A 26941-nucleotide genomic window follows, 5' to 3' on the forward strand; every position below is an offset into this window, starting at 1 on the left:
TTATTGAGAGACTTTTTGCTTAATGAGACACTCTTCCTCTGAATTCAGTTGCTTTTGCTTCTGTATCCCGTATCTATTCAGTACTGTACCTCCTGCACATGTGGTCAAGCAATAGCAGCAACCTGCAAGCATGTGCACACGCATGCATGAACACGCACAAATTAACACACTTACACTCTCCACACACTTACACACGTACCCATGCATGTAATTTATCTCTGTTCTACTGTGAAGCCTGTGGATGTCTCCTCACCTCTTAACCCCTCTCTCAATCTCTTGAACAAATTGGAAAATAATTATTAATTATAATTATTAATAATAATTATTATAATAATCGATAATTGTTTTCCTAGCATCCGCCAAACCCATATTCGTCCGTCGGACTACCAGATGGTGAAATGTGATTCATTACTGCAGTGAACGCATTTCCACTGCTCCAGAGTCCAATGGTGGCCAGCTTTACACCACTCCAGCAGATGCTTGGCATTGCGCATGGTGATCTTAGGCTTGTGTGCGGCTGCACAGCCAGAAAACCCATTTCATAAACAGTTATTGTACTGATGTTGCTTCCAGAGGCAGTTTGGAACGCTGTAGTAAGTGTTGCAACCGAGGACAGATGAGTCTTACATGCTTTAGCACTTGGGTGTCCCGTTCTGTGAGCTTGTGTTGCCTACCACTTCTTGGCTGAGCCATTGTTTCTCCTAGATGTTTCCACTTCACAATAACATCACTTACAGTTGACCGGGGAAGCAGGGCAGAAATTTGATGAACTGACTTGTTGAAAAGGTGGCATCCTATGACGTTGAAAGTCACTGAGCTCTTCAGCAAGGCCACTCTACTGCCAATGTGTGTCTATGGAAATTGCATGGCTGTCTGCTTGATTTTATACATCTGTCAGCAAGAGGTGTGTCTGAAATAGCCGAATCCACTAATTTGAAGGGGTGTCCACATACTTTTGTATATTTAGTGTATATAATTCCATGCCAACCTACCTTTCCCCTTTGGTTAAACCTAAAATAAGAACAAATGCAAACTAATATATCATGTAAATACAACCCATTTTTCTTCTTGTTTTTTACTATGGAATTACCTATCAACATTTATTCAATTGGGTTAGAAGCAATTATATCAATTCCATGTAAACCAACTTGAAAGAACTTATTTTTTACACAATATTTTATATTTAGTAACCACAACATCAGTACCATAGATCACAGTTGAACAGCAAATAGAATTGACCAGATGAACTAGAATGACATTCACTCTCACGGGTGGGAAAAAAGAACAAACGGAAAGCCACGTCCCCAATAGGCCATGCCGCCAACTCCTTTGATAGGATGCCGCCGCTAAGTTACCCCACCGCTATTCAATGCGTATATTATGCATGTGGTGTTGAATGCAATTTTGAAGCTTTCATTCAATTTTAAAATCACATTGATCTGACTAATTCATTTTTCGATTACAGACAAATTGAATACAATAGGTTGAACGAACCAAAGTGTAGTTTTCGATCATTCCCATCAGTAAAAGCACTTCTGACGAACAATTATGCCGTCCCACTTTTTACAGAGCATTTGGTATCATTGAGAATCCATTTCCAGCTTTCATTAGGCTAGATGGATCTATATTTGATCTATATTCAATTAGCTTGACCAATTAGAGATATGGTTCAACACAAGGCCAAATGTAAGTACATGGTTAAAGCACATGAGCCAAATGAGAACTGCAAGCATAAGGCTTAAGCCTCTCCTTAAAAAGCTTTGTGTGACTGTACAAAAATCTCTTCCTTTTTCAAGTTCACATTCAAATATTGGCTTTCTGAAAGGGAGCGAGCGAGAGAATGTTTGTGTGTAGGTGTTTATAGTTTAATCTGTTTTAGTCCTGCTAAATGAACGAGCTGTGTTGCTGATTGAGAATGGATTAAGCTGGAATCAGCCATGTTAACATTAATTAACATACGTGTGTGTGTGCGTGTGTCTTAGTGAGAGGAAGCTCCTTTCTGCATTAGCCAAGTCCCTTATTAGCATATACAAGAGCACTAGGATGATGACTGGCGGTTGCCGTGTCGGACGCATTGAGTTGATTTGTGTGAGACTGGAACTAAGCAGGAGAGGCTTTCCCAGCGGAGCTGGCGCTCTGGGCCCATGATTAGCCGTCTTTAAAGGGACATCAATTCAGAACCCCGAATATAAGCTCCAATGTTTGTAAACAAAGGCAATATAAACAAAACCTGTATAGCTTCAAAACATGGTTAAGCTATACTTCTGATCTAATAGATGGGGGAGCGAGGTACAAACCCACGTCTGTGAAATACAAGCCACATACATTCACCTTTGAGTCAAGTGCAGGACAGATAACTACATGCTCCTTTCCTGAAAACCCTGAGAAGTTGGTGTATGGTGAACTCTCAGAAATTTTACCAGAACAAAATGAGGGGGAAAAACCTGTGCAGACAGGTGAAGTAAAGGCTTCTGAGCCTCACCCCAATGATCAGGGAAATGCCCGGGATGACTCTGGCCCAGTGAGAGTATGATTCATCGAGAACATTGATCTGTCCATTTTGGCCGACTTGTTTGTGGTTTCAGACTGCGTGAAGGAGTTGGGTTCTGTCAATTCAGTCAAAGTATCCCGAAGTGGACTTTTGTGGATTTCTTTGTGTGTCTGCTGCCCAGAAGGAGAGGGCCACACACGTTTTGTGACTCAGGACGAGAGCTCTTCCCTGCTTTGCTCTCCAGAGCAGAGCGCCGCTGAAAGGATTAATAACTGGGGTGGCGTTGAGGTGGATTGACCGAAGTTGAGGATCCCCGGTGTCTGTGATGCGCACCGTTTGATGCGACGCAGACCCAGCGGTGAGCACGAGACTGAGGAGACCCTGTCTGTCCTTCTGAGTTTTGATGCAATGTGTTTGCCGGATAAAGTCAAGATAAAGTGTTTCGGGTGCCAAATTATGGTCATGTTGCAGCAGTATGTAGAAGGGAGATTCTGAGGTGTGAGAAGTGTACAAAAGAGCATAGGACAAAGGAGTGTGTCGTTATGGTGGTAAAAGTGGTGTGTTTCAATTGTGGGGGTGGCCATGTTGCCGGGGATCAGAAATGTTCCGTGCGAGTGAGACAGGTTGAAGTTTCCAGGGTGAGAGCAGTTCAGAAAGTGTCACATGCTGAGGCAGAGAGAAAAGTAGAGGATGGTGGATAAAGGGTAAGGGAGCCTGAGAGGATCGCTGTGAGTAGTAGGCCAGTACAGAGTGACCTAAACAGTTTGTGCTTTAGTAACTGTGTCAGTCAACTGTGTCAGAGTTTTGAGTGACCCTTCTATCTCTTTTGTGCCATACTGGCTGAAGACCTAGCTAGCCAGTAACTAGCTAACACCAGATACAGATGGAAGGGGAAATATATAAGTATCTTTGCCATAGATGAATAGTGTAAACTTTCAATTATATTTGCTGACACCCTACAGTCAAATTTTTCCACCAGTAGAGTAGCTATCGAGCTATTTAAACCACACCCCTCTGAAAACACACCTTTTTTGATGTTGGTTACAAGGCGGTACTTATTTGAATTAGCTAAGAGAAAATCATGTTACCATTGGTGTATTAAAATGAGAGTTAAGGTGATGTCACCTTTTCCCCTTAATAATCCAACATCCCGAATTTAAGTGTTTCACATGGTGGAAGGGACCAGTAACTTTCTACTGAAACTTTATCAATGTAGAAGCAACAGTCATTTTTCACACTTTGGTCATCATACTCTTTTTTGATCCAAAGAGCATTACATTAAATGAAGAACATGACTTTGACTGTTCATGACATTTTAATTGGTACAGGACTCAATAGAGCCAATTACAAGGCACACATTGAAACGTGTTAACAATCAGCCTAACCTTTCCAACTTCTTGGTAGTTAGCCATGAGAGAAAAATGACGTAACATTTTTTTTGTTGCATTTCTAAACCTATAAAATATTATGGGTAATATCTTAGTCACTCAAAAGGCTACCGGGACCTATACGTGATCTGTGGTAGTAGTTTTCTAACAATTCAATGTATAAAATAAAGGGGACAGATCAGAGTGGCAGGTCGTAAACCTTTAATGGTAGAATATTTAACAATGTCCATTTGATCTGTTTTGCCCAGTAATCACAACACGTTTGGAAGCCTTAGTTTAGGCCTCTTGAAGGTCAAGTGATATAAAACACCTAGCATTCATTAATATGCTGTAATATACAAATGCCTAGCAGCCAACAAACTTACTTGGTACTGTAAATTAGATTAAAGTAACATTTTTGTTACCATAAAATAGATTAGATTAGCTGTACTGAAAAATAAATGACAGTAACTTACTGGCCAATTGCTGCCAGTAAGTTACTGTACATTTTCAGGAATTGTTTTGCGGTGTGTCTATGAATTTGTCAGTGGTTATATTTATTAAGAATGTGAGTGTTGTGTGTGTGTGTGTTAAGACTCTAGGGCATACAGTAGAGAGGAGGGTACAGAGCAGTTAATGAAAGTCTAGTTCCAGTTCTGCTTCAGTGGGTGTACAGAAGCCTTGATTACATCAATTAATTAACAAACCATTTAACTAGGCAGACGTTGGTGACTGTTGATTGTGGTGTGGGTGTATGTTTGCACGTGTACGGAGAGTTTGTCCATGTTTGCGTGTCCATCCACCTGAGGGAATTTGCTTGTCAGTTTCAGTGTGCATACTATATGCAGGGGATGTGTGTTTGTCACTGGTGTGTGGTGTGTGTCACTGGTGTGTGGTGTCACTGTGTGTGTGCAATAAGTTTTTACATTTTTTAATTTTTAATTTAACCAGGTAGGCCAGTTGAGAATAAGTTCTAATTTACAACTGTGACCTGGCCAAGATAAAGCAAAGCAGTGCAACAAAAACAACAACACAGAATTACACATAAATAAGCGTACAGTCAATAGCACAACAGAAAAATCTATGTACAGTGTGTGCAAATGTAGAAGATTAGGTAAGGCAATAAATAGGCCATAGAGGCAAAATAATGACAATTTAGCATTAACACTGGAGTGATAAATGTGCAGATGATGATGTGCAGGTAGAGATACTGGTGTGCAAAAGAGCAAGAGGGTAAGTAATAATATGGGGATGAGGTAGTCGGGTGTGCTATTTACAGATTGGCTGTGCACAGGTACAGCGATCGGTCAGCTGCTCTGACAGCTGACGCTTAAAGTTAGAGACGGAGATATAAGTCTCCGGCTTCAGTGTTCTTTGCAATTCGTTCCAGTCATTGGCAGCAGAGAACTGGAAGGAAAGGCGGCCAAAGGAAGTGTTGGCTTTGGGGATGACCAGTGCAATATACCCGCTGGAGCGCGTGCTACGGGTGGGTGTTGCTATGGTGACGAGTGAGCTGAGATAAGGCGGTGCTTTACCTAGCAAAGACTTATAGATGACCTGGAGCCAGTGGGTTTGGCGACGAATATGTAGCGAGGGCCAGCCAACGAGAGCATACAGGTCACAGTGGTGGGTAGTATTTGGGGATTTAGTGACAAAATGGATGGCACTGTGATAGACTACATCCAGTTTGCTGAGCAGAGAGTTGGAGACTATTTTGTAAATGACATCGCCGAAGTCAAGGATTGGTAGGATAGTCAGTTTTATAGGGTATATTTGTCAGCATGAGTTGCGAAATAGGAAGCCGATTCTAGATTTAATTTTGGATTGGAGATGCTTAATGTCAGTCTGGAAGGAGAGTTTACAGTCTAACCAGAAACCTGGGTATTTGTAGTTGTCCACATATTCAGTCCCAACCGTTCAGAATAGTGATGATAGCCTGGCGGGCGGGTGCGGGCAGCAATCGGTTGCAGAGCATGCATTTAGTTTTACTAGCATTTAAAAGCAGTTGGAGGACACTGAAGGAGTGTTGTATGGCATTGAAGCTCGTTTGGAGGTTTGTTAACACAGTGTCCAAAGAAGGGCCAGATGTATACAGAATGGTGTTGTCTGCGTAGAGGTGGATCAGAGAATCACCAGCAGCAAGAGTGACATCATTGGTATATACAGAGAAAAGAGTCGGCCCGAGAATTGAACCATGTGGAACCCCCATAGAGACTGCCAGAGGTTCCGGGCAACAGGCACTCCGATTTGACACACTGAACTCTGTCTGAGAAGTCGTTGGTGAACCAGGCGAGGCAGTCATTTGAGAAGTCAAGGCTATTGAGTCTGCCGATAAGAATATGGTGATTGACAGAGTCGAAAGCCTTGTTCAGGTTGATGAAGACGGCTGCACAGTACTGTCTTTTATCGATGGAGGTTATGATATCGTTTAGGACCTTGAGCGTGGCTGTGGTGCACCCATGACAAGCTCGGAAATCAGATTGCATAGTGGAGAAGGTACGGTGGGATTCGAAATGGTTGGTGATCTGTTTGTTAACTTGGTTTCAAAGATTTTTTAGAAAGGCAGGGTAGGATAGATATAGGTCTGTAACAGTTTGGCTCTAGAGTGTCTCCCCCTTTGAAGAGGGAGATGACCGCGGCAGCTATCCAATTGTTAGGGATCTCAGATGATACGAATGAGAGGTTGAACAGGCTAGTAATAGGGGTTGCAACAATTGCGGCGGATCATTTTAGAAAGAGAGGGTCCAGATAGTCTAGCCCAGCTGATTTGTAGGGGTCCAGATTTTGCAGCTCTTTCAGAACATCAGCTATCTGGATTTGGGTGAAGGAGAAATGGGGGAGGCTTGGGCAAGTTGCTGTGGGGTTTGCAGAGCTGTTGACCAGGGTAGGGGTAGCCAGGCGCAAAGCATGGCCAGCCGTAGAAAAATGCTTCTTGAAATTCTTGATTATCGTAGAGTTATCGGTGGTGACAGTGTTTCCTATCCTCAGTGCAGTGGGCAGCTGGGAGGAGGTGCTCTTATTCTCCATGGACTTTACAGTGTCCCAGAACTTTTTGGAGTTTGTGCTACAGGATGCAAATTTCTGTTTGAAAAAGCTACCCTTTGCTTTCCTAACTGCCTGTGTATATTGGTTCCTAACTTCCCTGAAAAGTTGCATATCGCGGGGGCTATTCGATGCTAATGCAGAACTCCACAGGATGTGTTGGTGCTGGTCGAGGGCAGTCAAATCTGGAGTGAACCAAGGGCTATATCTGTTCTTAGTTCTACATTTTTTGAATGGGGCATGCTTATTTAAGATGGTGAGGAAAGCACTTTTAAAGAATAACCAGGCATCCTCCACTGATGGAATGAGGTCAATATCCTTCCAGGATACCCGGGCCAGGTCGATTAGAAAGGCCTGCTTGCTGAAGTGTTTTTAGGGAGCGTTTGACAGTGATGAGTGGTGGTCGTTTGACCGCGGACCTGTTATGGACACAGGCAATGAGGCAGGGATCGCTGAGATCCTAGTTGAAGACAGCACAGGTGTATTTAGAGGGCAGGTTGATCAGGATGATATCTATGAGGGTGCCCATGTTTACAGATTTAGGGTTGTACCTGGTAGGATCCATGATAATTTGTGTGAGATTGTGGGCATCTAGCTTAGATTGTAGGATGGCCGGGGTGTTAAGCATATCCCAGTTTAGGTTACCTAACAGTACAAACTCTGAAGATAAATGGGGGGAAATTAATTCACATATGGTGTCCAGGGCACAGCTGGGGGCTGAGGGGGGTCTATAACAAGCGGCAACAGTGAGAGACTTATTTCTGGAAAGGTGGATTTTTAAAGTAGAACCTCGAACTGTTTGGGCACAGTCCTGGATATCATGACAGACCTCAAGCTATCTCTGCAGTAGATTGCAACTCCACCCCTTTTGGCAGTTCTATCTTATCGGAAAATGTTGTAGTTGGGGATGGAAATTTCAGATTTCTTGGGGGGGTTGGCGGAGTGTGCTAAAGCAGTGAATAAAACAAACTAAGGGAGGAGGCTTTTGATGTTAGCATGCATGAAACCAATGCTTTTACGGTTACAGAAGTCAAGAAATGAGAGCGCCTGATTAATTGGAGTGGTGCTGGGTGCTGCAGGGCCTGGGTTAACCTCACCAGAGGAACAGAGGAGGAGTAGGATAAATGTACGGCTAAAGGCTAAAAGAACAGGTTGTCTAGTGCGTTCGGAACAGAGAGTAAAAGGAGCAGATTTCTGGTCGAGGAAGAATAGATTCAAGACATAATGTACAGACATGGGAATAGTAGGATATGAGTACAGTGGGAGGTAAACCTATGCATTGAGTGACGATGAGAGAGGTTTTGTCTCTAGAGGCACCAGTTAAGCCAGGTGAGGTCACCGCATGTGTCAGGGGTGGGACAAAAGGCCTATCGAATGCATGTTTGGCAGGGCTGGAGCCTCTACAGTGAAATAAGACAATAATAACTAACCAAAACAGCAACAGACAAGGCATATTGACATTAGGGAGAGGCATGTGTAGCCAAGTGATCATAGGGTCCAATGAGCAGTAGTAGGTGAGTCAGGGAGCCGTTCGGTAGTCGCTACTGCAGTAGTCGAGCTGGAGACACGGCGATTCAGACAGCTAGCAGGCCGGGGATAGCAGATGGGCCTACGGAGACGTCGCAATGGAAAAGCCTGTTGAAACCACTTTGGACGATTACGTCGGCAGACCAGTCGTGATGGATCGACGGGGATCTGTGTCGGCAATGAAGGGTCCAGGCCATTTGGCAAAAAAGGCATTGTAGCCCAAGAATTAGCTGGTAGACCTCTTCGGCTACCTGGGAGATTGGCCTAGCTCGAGGCTAGCTCAAGGCTAACTGGTGCTTGCTTCGGGACAGAGGCGTTAGCCAGCAGTAGCCACTCGAATGCAGCTAGCTAGCTGCGATGATCCGGTGTAATGGACCAGGGCTTGCGGCAGGAATCCGGTGATGAGGTAGAGAAAAAGCAGTCCGATATGTTTTGGGTTGATATCGCGCTGTGCAGACTGGCAGGTATTGACCGAGCTGAAGCTGGCTGTTGTCTGAGTTAACGGTGAAGACCACTAGCAGTGGCAAACTGACAACTAGCTAGTAGCTAGTTAGCTGGCTAGCTTCTGATTGGGGTTCTGATTCTAAGGTATGAAATAGCAGATCCGTACCACATTGGGTGAGGCTGGTTGCAGGAACGTATATTCATTTCGTAGGTGGAAAGTGAGATTTAAAAATATACGAGAAAAATGACTATGTACGCGGGACAAAACGGGACAAGACAAAACACACGTCCGACTGCTACGCCATCTTGGTATGGAGAACGGTTGCGGCTGCAGCAGCAGCATCTCAGTGGAGGAATGTGGCACAGACCCACGCAGACCCATGAGAAACTGCAGCCCGTCATGAGTTCAGATTTTTTTTGGCCCCTACCCCCATCGAAGTTGCCCATCCCTGTTCTAAATAGTACCAGATAGGGGTTATTTGGCTTGTAACCAAAGTGGAACCCTTTTTGGTGCTATATAGAACCCTTTTTTGAATTTTCAATAAAGAGTCATGACCCTGTAAAGAACCCTTTCCTAAGGTTTATTAAGAATCATAAAAAAATTTACCAAAAAAGGGTTCCCCTATGGTTACAACCCTTTTTGGAGCTATATGGAACCCTTTTTTATGGTTCTTTATAGAATCTTTATAGAGAATGGTTCTAAAAAAACGAAAAGGTTCTTTGTAGATCCTTTTGAAGAACCATCAGGGTTTTTTGTTCTGGTCAACCATATTATTTTGTTAATTATCACCAACAGAGCAAAGAACGATTTTGTGAACAGCAAAGAACCATTGAAGAGCTCAAAGGGTTCTTTACTAAAGAACCCTTGAGGAACACTAATTTTTTGTGTGTTCTTGGGGTCTTGAACAAAAAAAGCGGTTTGTGATTTTGTTCATCCTGGTGAACCGGCATTTTGAGTTGTATGGTTGCAATATCAACAGTTTCCTATCTCTGGTATATCTTGGCATCATTCAAGACTAAGTTTAAATTGTGTGCAGCGCAATGGACATATAATGCACAATGTCTCAGGAAAGACTGTCAGGGTTGGAAATACTCAGTGTATAAAACAGTCGGGCCCACAACCTGGACCCTACAGGCCATGGTGAAAACATGCATTGTGATTGCTAGCTACGCTAGTTATTTAGTTGTGGCCATCTGGTTAGTATCAACAAAGGCTTACTATAAATTCTAGCTAGCTAGCAACAACATTAGCGCAGCTTGCTAGTTAGCTTACATTAGCTACATCAGGCACAAGCCAAACAAGCTACTGCCACGTTGTGGCCTGGAGTATTTAAATGAAGCAAATCGAAGGTAAAGCTGTTCTATGTGAAAAACAATAAGTTACTGCAGACACTCTGGGCTGAGGTGCTAAGTACCTATCGGCAGTCAGATTTATCGGTGTGTCTGACCCTTAACAAAATCAATGGGGGCCCCCTGGAGGTCAGAGCCCTTGGGCACGTGCCCTGCATGCCCTGTCGCTATTCAGCCAAGATAACTTCCTAGACTAACTTACCCATATAAAAAGTGTTAGCTGACATGACTAATTGAGTGAGTGTCAATGAAAAGCTGCTGATGCATAACCAAATGTCAAACTTGCACCTTGTGTATTCTTCTATTGGAACTCTCAACAGTAAGTTGAGACCCCTTCATTAGTGTCATCTGACAGCTCTGTCAGGAAAAGGTTTGACGGATGAAGTGGAGAGGAGAAAAGCCGTGTGTGTGGTTAGAAGCATAGCTGGGTTTGTGTGTGTGTGTGTGTGTGTGTGTGTGGTGGGTGGGGGGGGGGGGTGATAGATAAAGTGAAGAAGCTGCAGGACCAAACTGGGTATTGTGAGAGAGAAAGAGAAAGTAACATAATAAAGAACAGAATAAAGGACAGATCGCCTCGGACTGTGGAGGCGGGTGACTCATTGCTCCTCCGCACAACGAGAGAGAAAAAGAGACAAAGACAGAGAGAGAGGTTATACTCCTCTGCCTCCACTCATTCCATTCCCCACCTTTGCTTATTGTGTGCTGAGGCATCCACTTGTGGGCTATGGCTTCCATTTCAGTTTCCCCTCCATGATTTCATATTCCATCATTTTATTCTCTCTGGCCTAATAATAATGATATGGTCAATTCCAATGAGCCAGTTAAATATAATTATAGCTCATGCTGGAACCCAACCAAGTCATCTAAATTCCCACATGAAAAAATACTACTGTTTACTATAGAATAGTACAGTACTTACTATAGAATTATATAATGCACAACACTTTTTAAACTATAGTAAATACTACAGTGTTTAATTTGCATATACCCTGCATATTCCCTTCCTCTATATCTCAATTTGAGCCACCCATTCGTGAGAAACCTACATGGCAAGTGTAGATCATATTGCGATCCCTACAGGTTGTAGGAAAGAGCACACCCCTGTCCTATCTACCTACCTACCTACAGTTGAAGTCGGAAGTTTACATACACCTCAGCCAAATACATTTAAACTCCGTTTTTAACAATTCCTGACATAGTTGAGAGAATGATGTATTTCAGTTTTTATTTCCTCATCACATTCCCATTGGGTCAGAGGTTTACATACACTCAATTAGTATTTAGTAGCATTGTCGTTAAGTTGTTTAACTTGGGTCGAACGTTTCGAGTAGCCTTCCACAAGCTTCCCACAATAAATTGAGTGAATTTTGGCCCATCCCTCCTGACAGAGCTGGTGTAACTGAGTCAGGTTTGTAGGCCTCCTTGCTCGAACGCTTTTTCAGTTCTGCCCACATTTTCTATAGGATTGAGGTCAGGGCTTTGTGATAGCCACTACAAAACCTTGACTTTGTTGTACTTAAGCCATTTTGCCACAACTTTGGAAGTATGCTTGGTGTCATTGTCCATTTGGAAGACCCATTTGCGACCAAGCTTTAACTTCCTGACTGATGTCTTGAGGTGATGCTTCAATATATCCACATAATTTTCCTCCCTCATGTTGCCATCTATTTTGTGAAGTGTGCCAGTCCCTCCTGCAGCAAAGCACCCCCACAACATGATGCTGCCACCCCTGTGCTTCACGGTTGGGATGGTGTTTTCGGCTTGCAAGCCTCCCCCTTTTTCCTCCAAACATAACGATGGTCATTATGGCCAAACAGTTCTATTTTTGTTTCATCAGACCAGAGGACATTTCTCCAAAAAGTATGATCTTGGTCCCCATGTGCAGTTGCAAACCGTAGTCTGGCTTTTTTATGGTGGTTTTGGAGCAGTGGCTTCTTCCTTGCTGAGCGGCCTTTTCATGTCGATTTAGGACTCGTTTTACTGTGGATATAGATACTTTTGTATTGGTTTCCTCCAGCATCTTCACAGGGTCCTTTGCTGTTCTGGGATTGACTTTCACTTTTCCCACCAAAGTACGTTCATCTCTAGGAGACAGTATGCGTCTCCTTCCTGAGCGGTATGACGGCTGCGTGATCCCATGGTGTTTATACTTGCGTACTATTGTTTGTACAGATGAACGTGGTACCTTCAGGCGTTTGGAAATTGCTCCCAAGGACAATCCAGGTCTACAATTTCTTTCTAAGGTCTTGGCTGATTTCTTTTGATTTTCCAATGATGTCAAGCAAGGAGGCACTGAGTTTGAAGGTAGGCCTTGAAATACATCCACAGGTACACCTCCAACTGACTCAAATGATGTCAATTAGCCTATCAGAAGCTTCTAAAGCCATGACATAATTTTCTGTCATTTTCCAAGCTGTTTAATGGCACAGTCAACTTAGTGTATGTAAACGTCTGACCCACTGGAATTGTGATACAGTGATATAATCTGTCTGTAAACAATTGTTGGAAAAATAACTTGTGTCATGCACAAAGTAGATGTCCTAACCGACTTGTCAAAACTATAGTTTCTTAACAAGAAATTTGTGGAGTGGTTGAAAAAAGAGTTTTAATGACTCCAACCTAAGTGTATGTAAACGTCCGACTTCAACTGTATCCATCATTCTCTACCTCTATCTATCTACCTATCTATCGGTTATGGAAAATGTGCTATTTTAGTATTTCTCCAGTAGATTTCCTGAAGGAGTAAGCCACCACTTCTATGTGAAAGATAATAAAACAAAAGCACTGTAGTAAATACTCAGTGGTGGAAAGAGTACTCAATTGTCATACTTGAGTAAAAGTAAATATACCTTAATAGAAAATTACTCAAGTCGAAGTCTCCCAGCAAAATCCTACTTGAGTAAAAGTCTAAAAGTATTTGGTTTTAAATATACTTAAGTATCAACGTAAATTGAATTACTAAAATTAAAGTATAAATCATTTCAAACCATACAACACAATTACATTTTTTAATTTGGATTTACAGATAGCCAGGGGCACACTCCAACACTCAGACATAATTTACAATCAAAGCATTTGTGTTTAGTGAGTCCACCAGATCAGAGGCAGTAGTTATGTGTCACGTTCCTGACCTGTTTTCTGTTGTTTTGTATGTGTTTAGTTGGTCAGGACGTGAGCTGGGTGGGAATTCTATGTTGTGTGTCTAGTTTGTCTGTTTCTATGTCCAGCCTAATATGGTTCTCAATCAGAGGCAGATGGTAATCGTTGTCCCTGATTGAGAATCATATATAGGAGGCTTGTTTTGTGTTGGGATTTTGTGGGTGTTTGTTTCCTGTCTCTGTGATTGTCTGCACCAGATAGGTCTGTCTCGGTTTTTGCACATTTTGTATTGTTGTTTGTAGTGTTTTACTTGTTCTTTATTAAACATGTTTAACACTAGCCGCGCTGCACTTTGGTCCTCTCCTTCACCCCTGGAAGAAAACCGTTACATTATGACCAGGGATTTTCTCTTCATAGATGCGTGAATTTGACAATTTTCTTGTCAAAATGTAACGAGTACTTTTGGGTGTCAGGAAAAATATATGGAGTAAAAAGTACATTATTTTCTTTACAAATGTAGTAAAGTACAAATAAAAGTTGGCAAAAATATAAATAGTGAAGTAAAGTACAGATACCCCCCAAAACTATTTTTACTTAAGTACTTTACACCACTGTAAATACTACAGTAAACACTACAGTAAATACTACAGTATAGTACAGTCTGCAAAAACACGACAGTAAATATTATAGTATAGTAAAGTCTGCAAAACACTATAGTGTTTTGGCAGACTTCCCAAAGACAGCTTCCCAAACAATTGTTGGTCGATACACAGATTGTAACTGAGAGAACCTCCATTCTGAAAGCCTTGAATACGCATTATTTAGATGCAGGCAGTTTATTTGAAAAGGTCAAAGGTATAATTGAGCCCCCTATGAATTTACCTGACACTCCTGTGCACTTCACCAGGTTCTCCTTTTCATCCTTCTCTGTTGCCGAAATCTGCAAAGCACTGAAAGAAATAGATTTTAAAAAATCCCCTGGCCCTGATGAACTAGACCCCTGCCTCCTACACCTAGTTGCAGACATCATTGCTCCCCCTTAACATGTATTTGTAACCTTACGCTTGATGTTAAGGAAATCCCCAAGTTATGGAAATCTGCTTTTGTACTGCCTCTCCTGAAAGGTGGAGATCCTTCGCTACTTGACAACTATCGACCCATATCAAAATTGTCTGTACTGTCAAAGGTACTGGAGTCCTTAGTTAGTAGGCAACTAAAGACCTACTTCCAAGAAAACAACATCTTAAATGGAATGCAATCAGGTTTTAGGTCTGGCCACAGCACTGTTAAGGCAACATTGAAGGTTTTAAATTACATCCACTGTGCTCTTGATAAGAAGTTACATTGTGTGTCTTTTCATTGATTTGTCGAAGGCTTTTGACACCGTGGGCCATGCTGTGTTAGTGCAAAGGTTAAAATGTTGTGGAATTACTGGTCATGCTCTAGATTGGTTTATAAATTACCTATCAAATCGTACACAATGTGTAATGGCAGATGGTTGTAAATCTGAGTCCATAGAGGTGGGCTCAGGTGTTCCGCAAGGTTCTATTTTGGGCCCACTGTTGTTCATTTTGTATATCAACAACATTGGGGATCGTATTGAAACAGCGGATGTTCATTTTTATGCAGATGATACTGTTCTTTATTCAAGTGGTAGTAGTTTATCTTTAGCTTTTGAAAATGCCCAAAGTGCATTTAACATCATACAAAATAATCTGTATGATTTAACTTCTTATGGCTGCAGGGGCAGTATTGAGTAGCTTGGATGAAAGGTGCCCAGAGGTGTCCATAGTAAACTGCCTGCTCCTCAGTCCCAGTTGCTAATATATGCATATTATTAATAGTATTGGATAGAAAACACTCTGAAGTTTCTAAAACTGTTTGAATGATGTCTGTGAGTATAACAGAACTCATATGGCAGGCAAAAACCTGAGAAGAAATCCAAACAGGAAGTGGGAAATCTGAGGTTGGTCGATTTTCAGTCCAGCTCCTATTGAAGATACAGTGGGATATTGGTAATGTTGCACTTCCTAAGGCTTCCACTAGATGTCAACAGTCTGTAGAACCTTGTCTGATGTCAACAGTCTGTAGAACCTCTACTGTGAAGTGGGGCCGAAGGAGACAGGAATTAGTCAGGTCTACCATGACCTGACCATGCTCTGACCATGCGCGTTCACATGGGGGAGCTCTGTTCCATCGCGCATCTGAAGTCAATGGAATTCTCCGGTTGGAATGTTATTGAAGATTTATGATAAAAACATTCTAACGATTGATTCAGTACATCATTTGACATGTTTCTACTGACTGTTACGGAACTTTTTGACATTTCGTCTGCTTTTAGTGAACGCGCTTCCTGACTTTGGATTTGTTTACCAAACACGCTAAGAAAAATAGCTATTTGGACATAAATGATGGACATTACCGAACAAAACAAACATTTATTGTGGAAGTGGGAGTCCTGGGAGTGCATTCCGACAAAGATCAGCATAGGTAAGTGAAGATTTATAATACTATTTATGAGTTTTGTTGACTGCACAATTTGGCGGGTAACTGTATGGCTTCCTTTTGTAGCTGAACGCTGTTCTCAGATCATTGAATATTGTGCTTTTGCCGTAAAGCTTTTTGAAATCTGACACAGCGGTTGCATTAAGAACAAGTGTATCTTTAATTCTATATAAAACATGTATCCTTCATCAAAGTTTCTGATGAGTATTTATGTTATTTGACGTGGCTCTCTGCAATTTCTCCGGATATTTTGGAGGCATTTCTGAACATGGCACCAATGTAAACTGAGGTTTTTGGATATAAATATGAACTTTATCGAACAAAAGATATATGTATTGTGTAACATGCAGTCCTATGAGTGTCATCTGATGAAGATCATCAAAGGTTAGTGATTCATTTTATCTCTATTTCTGCTTTTTGTGACTCCTGTCTTTGGCTGGAAAAATGGCTGGGAAAATGGCTTTGTTTTTCTGTGATTTTGCGGTGACCTAACATAATTGTTTGTGGTGCTTTCGCTGTAAAGCCTATTTGAAATTGGACACTTGGTGGGATTAACAACAATTATTACCTTTAAAATGGTATAAGATACATGTATGTTTGAGGAATTGTAATTATGAGATTTCTGTTGTTTGAATTTGGCGCCCTGCACTTTCACTGGCTGTTGTCATATCGATCCCGTTAACGGGATTGCAGCCATAAGAAGTTTTAAAGCTGATTCTAAATTCGGGTAAAACAAAATGCATGGTATTTTCAAATGCCAGGCATGTTACAAATCATGTCATTGCTACATTGGCTGGACATACTATAGAGCAAGTTAAAGTGTACAACTATTTGGGTGTCTGGGTTGATGATAAGCTGAGCTTCAATGTGCACGTAGAGAACTTGATAAGGAAGCTCAAGCTGAAAAAAGGATTTTACTACCGGCATAAGGCTTGTTTTTCTTTTGAGGCCAGGAAGGAGCTGGTACGATGTACATTACTGTCGGTTTTAGATTTTAGTTTATATATATGCAGGCCTCAGCCACTACCCTGAGAGCACTTGATTCAGTGTATCATGCAGCCCTCAGATTCATTTAAAATCAGAAACGTCTAACACATCATTGTGATCTCTACAGTGCTGTTGGCTGGTCGTCATTGACCTTGCGTAGTCTTAAACACTGGTATACACTGATTTATAAGGCCATATTGGATAAAATGCCATTTTATCTCTGTTCTTTTTTAGTCAGGTCAGTAAATAAATATCATTTACGGTCCCATTCTGATTTGCTTCTAACAGTACCAAAAATTAGAACAGGACATGGTAGAAATTGTTTTAGTTACTTAGCTCCGTGGTCCTGGAATTCTGTCATGAACATTTTAAAATGTGATGATCTAGTTTCGTTGGTGGAGTTTAAACACTTGATCGATGTATATATCATAGAAGAGTGTAATTGTTTTTAGGCCAGCTGTTTTTAGTCAAGACGTTTGTGTTTTTAATGTACAATGTTTTTGTTGTACTGTATGTGTGTTTATAGTTTTGTTTAATGGTGTGTTAGTGTATGTAAGTTGTTTTGTCTGAAACTGCTGCTATTGGACCAGGTCTCTCTTGGAAAAGAGATGTTATCTCAATGAGAAAAAACCTGTATAAATAAAGGTAAAATAAAAGAATTGTATTTACTATAGTGATCTAAGCTAGATGCCCTCAATCTCACACAAAAAAAGGACCTACCAGGTACAACCCTAAATCCGTAACCATGAGCACCCTCTTAGATATCATCATGACAAACTTGCCCTCTAAATACACCTCTGCTGTCTTCAACCAGGATCTTAGCGATCACTGCCTCATTGCATGCGTGCGTAATTGTTATGTAATTTAGTAATTCATGTTCATAAATTGCAATTATCTTTTTAGGTCTGAACCCCAGAGATTGTAAAGCTCTGGTTTAAATGAAACAGACATAATTCCCATCTCACAATTAGTCAGATACAATTTTATTGGCGAGAGCTCTGACGTGCATATACAAAAACGTTCCTTTTATACCTTCTCTTAAACTACGCACATACATACACACTATATTTGGATTATCCCCTGAAGTCTCACCACAGTTTATTACCACTCAGCTGACAGTTCCAGTCCCCCCCAGATACGGAAAACCTGGAAGGGCTCTCTCCCTGTCTTATCTCATCTCCACAGAGTTATAGCTGGGTCGGTTCAAACATAGGTTAAGGAGTCTCTTTGCTTTCTTTCGGCACACACATACAGTGGGGCAAAAAAGTATTTAGTCAGCCACCAATTGTGCAAGTTCTCCCACTTAAAAAGATGAGAGAGGCCTGTAATTTTCATCATAGGTACACTTCAACTATGACAGACAAAATGAGAAAAAAAATCCAGAAAATCACATTGTAGGATTTTTAATGAATTTATTTGCAAATTATGGTAGAAAATAAGTATTTGGTCACCTACAAACAAGCAAGATTTCTGGCTCTCACAGACCTGTAACTTCTTCTTTAAGAGGCTCCTCTGTCCTCCACTCGTTACCTGTATTAATGGCACCTGTTTGAACTTGTTATCAGTATAAAAGACACCTGTCCACAACCTCAAACAGTCACACTCCAAACTCCACTATGGCCAAGACCAAAGAGCTGTCAAAGGACACCAGAAACAAAATTGTAGACCTGCACCAGGCTGGAAAGACTGAATCTGCAATAGGTAAGCAGCTTGGTTTGAAGAAATCAACTGTGGGAACAATTATTAGGAAATGGAAGACATACAAGACCACTGATAATCTCCCTCGATCTGGGGCTCCACGCAAGATCTCACCCCGTGGGGTCAAAATGATCACAAGAACGGTGAGCAAAAATCCCAGAACCACACGGGGGGACCTAGTGAATGACCTGCAGAGAGCTGGGACCAAAGTAACAAAGCCTACCATCAGTAACACACTACGCCGCCAGGGACTCAAATCCTGCAGTGCCAGACGTGTCCCCCTGCTTAAGCCAATATATGTCCAGGCCCGTCTGAAGTTTGCTAGAGAGCATTTGGATGATCCAGAAGAAGATTGGGAGAATGTCATATGGTCAGATGAAACCAAAATATAACTTTTTGGTAAAAACTCAACTCGTCGTGTTTGGAGGACAAAGAATGCTGAGTTGCATCCAAAGAACACCATACCTACTGTGAAGCATGGGGGTGGAAACATCATGCTTTGGGGCTGTTTTTCTGCAAAGGGACCAGGACGACTGATCTGTGTAAAGGAAAAAATGAATGGGGCCATGTATCGTGAGATTTTGAGTGAAAACCTCCTTCCATCAGCAAGGGCATTGAAGATGAAACGTGGCTGGGTCTTTCAGCATGACAATGATCCCAAACACACCGCCCGGGCAACGAAGGAGTGGCTTCGTAAGAAGCATTTCAAGGTCCTGGAGTGGCCTAGCCAGTCTCCAGATCTCAACCCCATAGAAAATCTTTGGAGGGAGTTGAAAGTCCGTGTTGCCCAGCAACAGCCCCAAAACATCACTGCTCTAGAGGAGATCTGCATGGAGGAATGGGCCAAAATACCAGCAACAGTGTGTGAAAACCTTGTGAAGACTTACAGAAAATGTTTGACCTCTGTCATTGCCAACAAAGGGTATATAACAAAGTATTGAGATAAACTTTTGTTATTGACCAAATACTTATTTTCCACCATAATTTGCAAATAAATTCATTAAAAATCCTACAATGTGATTTTCTGGATTTCTTCAACATAGTTGACGTGTACCTATGATGAAAATTACAGGCTTCTCTCATCTTTTTAAGTGGGAGAACTTGCACAATTGGTGGCTGACTAAATACTTTTTTGCCCCACTGTACATTCCTTTTTTCCCCAATGGTTATCATTTTAATTACCCCTTGTCCATGCTACATAACCTCTAATCCTAATGGTTAAGTTTCTGGGTAGAATTATTTAATCATTTATCTTAAACCTTGATAAAATATTTTAACAGTAATGGGTCCGCGGTCAAACGACCACCCCTCATCACTGTCAACCGATTGCTGCCCGCACCCTCCCGCCCGACTAGCATCACTATTCTGGACGGTTCTGACCTAGAATATGTGGACAACTACAACTACCTAGATGCCTGGTTAGACTGTAAACTCTCCTTCCAGACGCACATTAAGCATCTCCAATCCAAAATTAAATCTAGAATCGGCTTCCTATTTCGCAACAAAGCCTCCTTCACTCATGCCGCCAAACATACCCTCGTAAAAATGACTATCCTACTGATCCTTGACTTCGGCAATTGCATTTACAAAATAGCCCCCAACACTCTACTCAGCAAACTGTATGTAGTCTATTACAGTGCCGTCCGTTTTGTCACCAAAGCCCCATATACTACCCACCACTGCGACCTGTATACTCTCATTGGCTGGCCCTCACTACATATCCGTCGCCAAACCCACTGGCTCAAGCCCCACCTCTCAGCTCACTTGTCACTATAGCAACACCCACGCGCTCCAGCAGGTATACTTCACTGGTCAGCCCCAAAGCCAACACTTCCTTTGGCCGCCTTTCCTTCCAGTTCTCTGCTGCCAATGACTGGAACGAATTACAAAAATCACTGAAGCCGGAGACTTATATCTCCGTCTCTAACTTTAAGCGTCAGCTGTCAGAGCAGCTGACCGATCGCTGTACCTGTGCACAGCCAATCTGTAAATAGCACACCCGACTACCTCATCCCCATATTATTACTTACCCTCTTGCTGTGTTGCACCCAGTATCTCTACTTGCACATCATCATCTGCACATCTATCACTCCAGTATTAATGCTAAATTGTAATTATTTTCGCCTCTATGGCCTATTTTTTGCCTACCTCCCTACTCTTCTACATTTGCACACACTGTACATATATTTTTCTATTATTCTTTTATTTTGTGTTGTTGACTGTACGTTTGTTTATGTGTAACTCTGTGTTGTTGTTTTTGCCGCACTGCTTTGTTTTATCTTGGCCAGGTCGCAGTTGTAAATGAGCACTTATTCTCAACTAGCCTACCTGGTTAAATAAAGGTGTCACGATTGTTAGAATAACTGGACCAAAGCGCAGCGTGATCTGGTTTCCACATCTTTTTATTACTAGGTGAAACTCACAGCAAACAAAAAACAATAAATCTCAAAACAAAATGTGAAGCTAACAATAGTGCTAACAGGCAACTATCCATAGTCAAGATCCCACAAAGCACAAAGGGGAAATGCCTTCCTAAATATGATCCCCAATCAGAGACAACGACAAACAGCTGCCTCTGATTGGGAACCATACCTGGCCAACATAGAGACATAATCCCCTAGATGACCCACCCTAGTCACACCCTGACCTAACCAACATAGAGAATAAAAAGCTCTCTATGGTCAGGGCGTGACAGTACCCCCCCTAAAGGTGCGGACTCCGATCGCAAAACCTGACTCAAAAGGGGAGGTTCCGGGTGGGACACGCACTTGAGGAAGAGTGCGAGGAGCAGGCACAGGAAGTACTGGACTGGGGACACGCACTCGAGGGAGAGTTCAGGGCTCTGGAGACGTACTGGAGATCTGGTGCGTATAGCCGGCATCAGTGGTACCGGAACTTTAACACACTTCTCACAACAAGTGCGAGGAGCTGGCACAGGACGTACTGGATTGTGAAGGTGCATTGGAGACCTGGTGCGTATAGCTGGCATCTATTTTTCCGTAACTTTAACACACTTCTCAGGACGAGTACGGGGAGCTGACTCAGGTGGCACCAAACTGACAACACGTTCCTTTAGTCCAAATCCGTGCATCCTACACCAACTCAACAACTCTCCCGTTTCTCTCTCCTCCAAATTCTCCTTCTTCTCTCAGACTGGCTCTGGTTCACATCTTGGCTCCGCCGACTGCTCCATGTGCCCCCCCCCCCCCCAACATTTTCTTGGGGTTTCTGTGGCCTTCCTCCCCGACTTCGTCGCTGTCCTTCCTTCGCTGCTTCCGCCTGCTTCCATGGCAGGCTCTTCTCTCCTGCCATTATGTCGTCCCAAGTCCAGGATGTTCTCTCCCTAATCTCCTCCAAAGACCAGGATGCCATTACCTCCCGGGCACGCTGCTTGGTCCGTTGTTGGTGGGATCTTCTGTCACACTCGTCATAATAAATGGACCAAAGCGCAGCGTGATCTGGGTTCCACATCTTTTTATTACTAGGTGAAACTCTCAGCAAAACAAAAAACAAGAAATCTCAAAACAAAACATGAAGCTAACAATAGTGCTAACAGGCAACTATCCATAGTCAAGATCCCACAAAGCACAAAGGGGAAATGACTGCCTAAATATGATCCCCAATCAGAGACAACGACAAACAGCTGCCTCTGATTGGGAACCATACCTGGCCAACATAGAAACATAATCCCCTAGATGACCCACCCTAGTCACACCCCGACCTAACCAACATAGAGAATAAAAAGCTCTCTATGGTCAGGGCGTGACAAAAGATGAAATAAAAATAAAAATAGTATATACTACAGTTTTATTTTATTACAGTATTTATTCTATAGTTCACTGTAAATACTATAGTAAATACTACAGTAACATTCACAAAAACACTGCAGTGAATACTATAGTACTTAGACCATAGTATATTTATAGTATTTTCATGTGGGGATCTCCTTGAACAAACAAGATATATACTATACCTAGCCTGGGTACGAGTCTGTTTTGCCAACATTCCACTCTTTGTACTTTGTGTCATATGCCAAAGATGTGTAACATGACAGGAGTGGCAAGGAGTGGAATAATAGCTAAACAGACTGGTACCCAGACTACTTTTTACCCACATCGATCTGTGTTTCACATATTCATTATACAGTGTTCCATGTGGGACCATGCTCAAGTTCTCTCTCGCTCACTCTCTCTCCTGTACTCTCCTCCTTCTCTCTTTTTTCTGGTCACCCAATTATTCCTCCCTCCTCCTTTCTTATTCCTCCTACCCTCATATGCCCCTGCTCCACAAAAAAAAGTAATTAGCACAAATGACATGACACAGTTGAGAGAGAGAGGGAGAGGAAGAGCGAGAGAGAGCGAGAGGGAGAGGAAGAGCGAAGGGGAGCTAGGCTGAGCAGGGCTTCCCGGGCATCAACACCCACAGCCAGGTTTTCTTTTTGGGAGAGGTGAGGTGCAAAGACACCCTCTACCTCCACCTCTTTCCTTCACCCTTTCGCTCCCTCGCTCCTTCTCTTTGATTTCTGAATGAGTGTAGATGATTCCGATTTACACTCTTTCTCCTGGTTGGCTTGCTTGCAGTGTGTGAGCGCACGTGTGTGTATGTGGAGAGTGTGTGAGCGCGCAGACTACAGAGTAGGGTAGAGCACTGCTTCTGCTAGGCTTATCGCTGCTCGTGTCGACTAAAAAACATGTTATTTCTCTTCTCAGTCCATCATGGAGCAGTTCAACCCATGCTTGCGGAACTTTGTGGCCATGGGGAAGAGCTACGAGAAGGCCCTATCCAGTGAGTACATCCTTCTCTTCTTCTTTTCCTTTATCTCATCCCCTTCTCATCCCCCCTTCCTCTCCTCCTGTCCAGAGGACAGGCAAAGGCCCATATCGCCTGGCACTGATTTATCTGAACTAGAAATAATCTCAGATGCTGGGGATATATTTCTCACGTTGGCAACAGTGTGTAGCCTATAGTCAGCGTCCTCATGTACCTGAGCTCTTCTTGGACTTAGCTATGAAAGATACTGCTGGATGCTCCGACAGGCTTTCAACTATACGGACTGATTTGATAGTCTACCATTTGGAAAAGAGAACGCAAAGACCACTAACAGAGAATGACTTCACTGTGTCCCCACCCTACATTGATTAAAACACCAAATTAACTCCCAGCTAGCTGTCAGTAGATGTAGTCTCCCCTAAATGTTGATGTTTGTTTTGTCTTCTGTTCTTTGTTGGGAGGCTCAGGATTCCCTTCTCCTGTAATGTCACGTTAGAATGTTTCATGTCCACATCTTGCCCTCTCCTCTCTTCTCCTCTTTACTAGCATCCCTCCATCCCTGCATATCTTCAAGTCAAATCATTTTTATTGTATTTGTTTGGTTGTTCACAAGTCGGGATATGATGTGGTGCGTGTGCGTGCGTGTGTATTCCAGGTGTTTGTGTGGAGTAGATACATGGGTGAGAGCAGGAGCACAACACTTTTGAGATATCTCCAGGAAGGTGTGTGTAAGTGGAGCGTAGTCCAATAGGAACTAGGGCAAGCGGCGCTGAGAGAATTAAACTGGTATCCAGGACAGCCAGAGGGAGGAGAGAAAGAGAGCAGAATACATTGGAGATACAGAGTCTTGCTTCTATATGAGAGAGAGAGAGAGAGAGAGAGAGAGAGGTGCACGAAAACCAGGAAAGACTGTGGAAGCCCTGAGGACCAATAAAGGAGGACTCAATGTAGTCTGATAGATAAGACTAAAATTAGCCAAACAGGTCCCAGGTGGGGACTTGCACTTCATCAATGCCAGGCAGGCGCAAGGACTGGGGTTCTGGCTCGTGCTGCCGTTGCAGAGGCACAGGGCACAGTCAGCATTCAACGCACCACAGGGCGCCTGGTGGGCATCCATCTGCGAGCTGAATTTGTAAATATGCCAGTTCTCCCTTTGGTCTTAGGATATAGAGGAAGGAGAGTTGGTGCTGGACTGAACTTGAGATCCCTGGAGCTTTGTTGACTGACATAATGGTCCAGGGAGAGAGCTGCCTGCTGTTAGTTATCCTCAGAGGAGATACTGTTTGATCAGTTTGGTTGTGGAGGATAGGATAATGTGCAGTGGGTGTAGTGCTTGAATAGGATGCAATGCTTTGACTGGTATTTAGTCAGGTACTCTGTTTATCATAGAGCTTTGGGACCGGCGATAGGTGGGGCAATTTCACACAACACACATCCAAACTGGACATCATGTTGAAGGTGGGACGGAGAGAGATGTCTCAACAGGGACAAGCTGTGTTGGAGAGATGGAGGAGAGAACAAAAAAAGAGGCTGAGTGTGAAGGCTGAAGGGATTTGATAAAGGAGTTGAGGGAGGGAAGGATTTTGAGAGAGAAGGGGGTTGGATGGTGGATTTGGAAGAGTTGAAGATGGATGAAGTACTCAACACATCAAGCTGCAGCTGATCTGGTTTATACCGGTTTTACTCCTCCTAGAGTGTGTGTTTCATTTACTCTGGAATAGGTGGGAGGAATGGATGGCGTGTCTCACCTCCAGTCTGTATACTATCAGCTGTCTGCTTCATATCAGAGGTTTAATCCTCTTTACTGAAGACACACACATACACACACACACACAATCCCCCAGCTAGCAAAGCTCTCAGATCTCGTCCCAGTTAATCCAGCCTTACCTGGCCTGCCACACTCCACCGCTCGTCGCTGGCTGGGATTTCTGTGGACATTGCTAAATTAGCCCATCCACACAAGGTGTTACCGTACTGCACAATCTCACTTCTGGCCATCCACCCTCATTCTTCTATCCCAACCAGCCTTAACCAAAGTTGGGCTCAGGATGAGCCAAGAGAAACGGTTTCTCTTCCTGGTTGTGTCAGTCTCAGAGTGAACCCAGCTACAGTGTAGTAGGCTGTCGGCTTTAGGCTCTGGAGTCTGGGTTGTTCGTGTGGGTTATTATCAGTTCAGTGACCTCAGGATAATGATTCTGATAAATGTAGAGAATGGAAAGAATAATTAATAAAGGAAAGATTACGGAAGGAAATGAGTGCAGACGGAGGCTTGTGAAACGGTGGTCAGGAATAGAGGTATAAATGGAGACAGAAATGAGCTGAGGCTGTCTCAATCTTAGTGTTTGAAGTGAAAAGGAATATAATAATGTAGCATCAGCTTATTGTCTGCATTTCTGGGGGTATTCCCATATGATTGCATTACTGTAGAAAACTCAACTCAACTCAACTAGACGAACAGATTTGAATTCTTCCCATTTAGATTCAGGATGTATTTGGGTAACACTTTATTTCACAGTCTGGTTTAAGATGGCACTTACCTAGTATTAACATTGAATTAACTAATTAACTATGTGGTAACAATAATGTTTAGACCGCATACATGGCCAGGCCACATTGTTAAATAAAGTCCTGACACTCCACATCAATATGTATCAGTCAAATGTTCGATTTTTTATTTCTTCCTACGATTTTTTTATTTTACTTATTTTTTTATTTTTATATACCCCTTTTTCTCCCCAGTTGGAAATTACAGTTTTGCTACATCACTGCAACTCCCGTACGGCCTCGGGGGGTGAAGGTCGTGAGCCACGTGTCCTCCGAAACACGACCCCACAAAGCCACACTGCTTCTTGACACACTGCTCGCTTCACCCGGAAGCCACCCGCACCAATGTGTCGGAGGAAACATCGTACAGCTAGCGACCAAAGTCAGCGTTCATGTGCCCGGCCCACCACAAGGAATCGCTAGTGCGCGATGGTACAAGGTAATTCCAGCCAGCCAAACCCTCCCCTAACACGGACGACGCTGGGCCAATTGTGCGGCGCCTCATGGGTCTCCCGGTCATGGCCGGCTGCGACACAGCCCAGGATTGAACCCGGATCTGTAGTGACGCCTCTAGCACTGCGGATCGAACCCATATCTGTAGTGACGCCTCTAGCACTCCGATGCAGTGCCTTAGACCACTGCGCCACTCAGGAGGCCGTATCAGTCAAAGTTAATACACTCTGAGTGGAGTCTGCTAGTCGCATACATATGTATCCATCTAACTGGACATCCTGTCCCCTCATTATGACAGCCACTCTGTGCCTGCTCTGTGTTCCTTGTCCCTGTTCCTGGACTAAGACCCGAGTCACTGGTAGATGTTTCAGTTAGTGTCTCTGTCACTCTGCATGAGTAACAGTCTAAAGGAGCACACTGGCTTCATTTGTATTGCAGTAGCCTATGAATCACCTTGAAGGTTAGGCAGGATGTCATATGTTTTAAAAGTTTTGCAGTTGTTAAGACTGGTATATATTGCCTTCCCTGGTCTTTCCTAACTTTCTCTAGTCTGTATTTCCTGTAGTTCCACTTTCCATCCAGCATCTGCTCTATCCAGCAATAATTCCTATACCTGTCTCTCTTCTTCAGTGCTGTCCTTTCCTTTTACTCTTAAGCCACCATT

At 42.9% G+C, this 26941-nt stretch overlaps 1 protein-coding gene across 7 annotated transcripts in view; it reads left to right on the top strand.

Moving 5' to 3' along the window:
* The window catches only part of baiap2b (BAR/IMD domain containing adaptor protein 2b), a 184454-nt gene that overhangs the window by 29632 nt on the left and 127881 nt on the right, over window positions 1–26941 (top strand). For 5 of the 7 annotated variants that reach the window (XM_071393847.1, XM_071393852.1, XM_071393848.1 and 2 more), the window contains exon 2: window positions 23220–23295. In XM_071393847.1, coding sequence (XP_071249948.1) covers window positions 23220–23295 — 76 coding nt within the window. Of the gene's footprint in view, window positions 1–22845; window positions 22958–23219; window positions 23296–26941 lie in introns of those variants that run through there. The other 2 variants (XM_071393851.1, XM_071393853.1) reach the window with 1 other exon arrangement.

Source organism: Salvelinus alpinus, chromosome 3, assembly GCF_045679555.1.
Source record: "Salvelinus alpinus chromosome 3, SLU_Salpinus.1, whole genome shotgun sequence".
Lineage (NCBI taxonomy): Eukaryota > Metazoa > Chordata > Actinopteri > Salmoniformes > Salmonidae > Salvelinus > Salvelinus alpinus.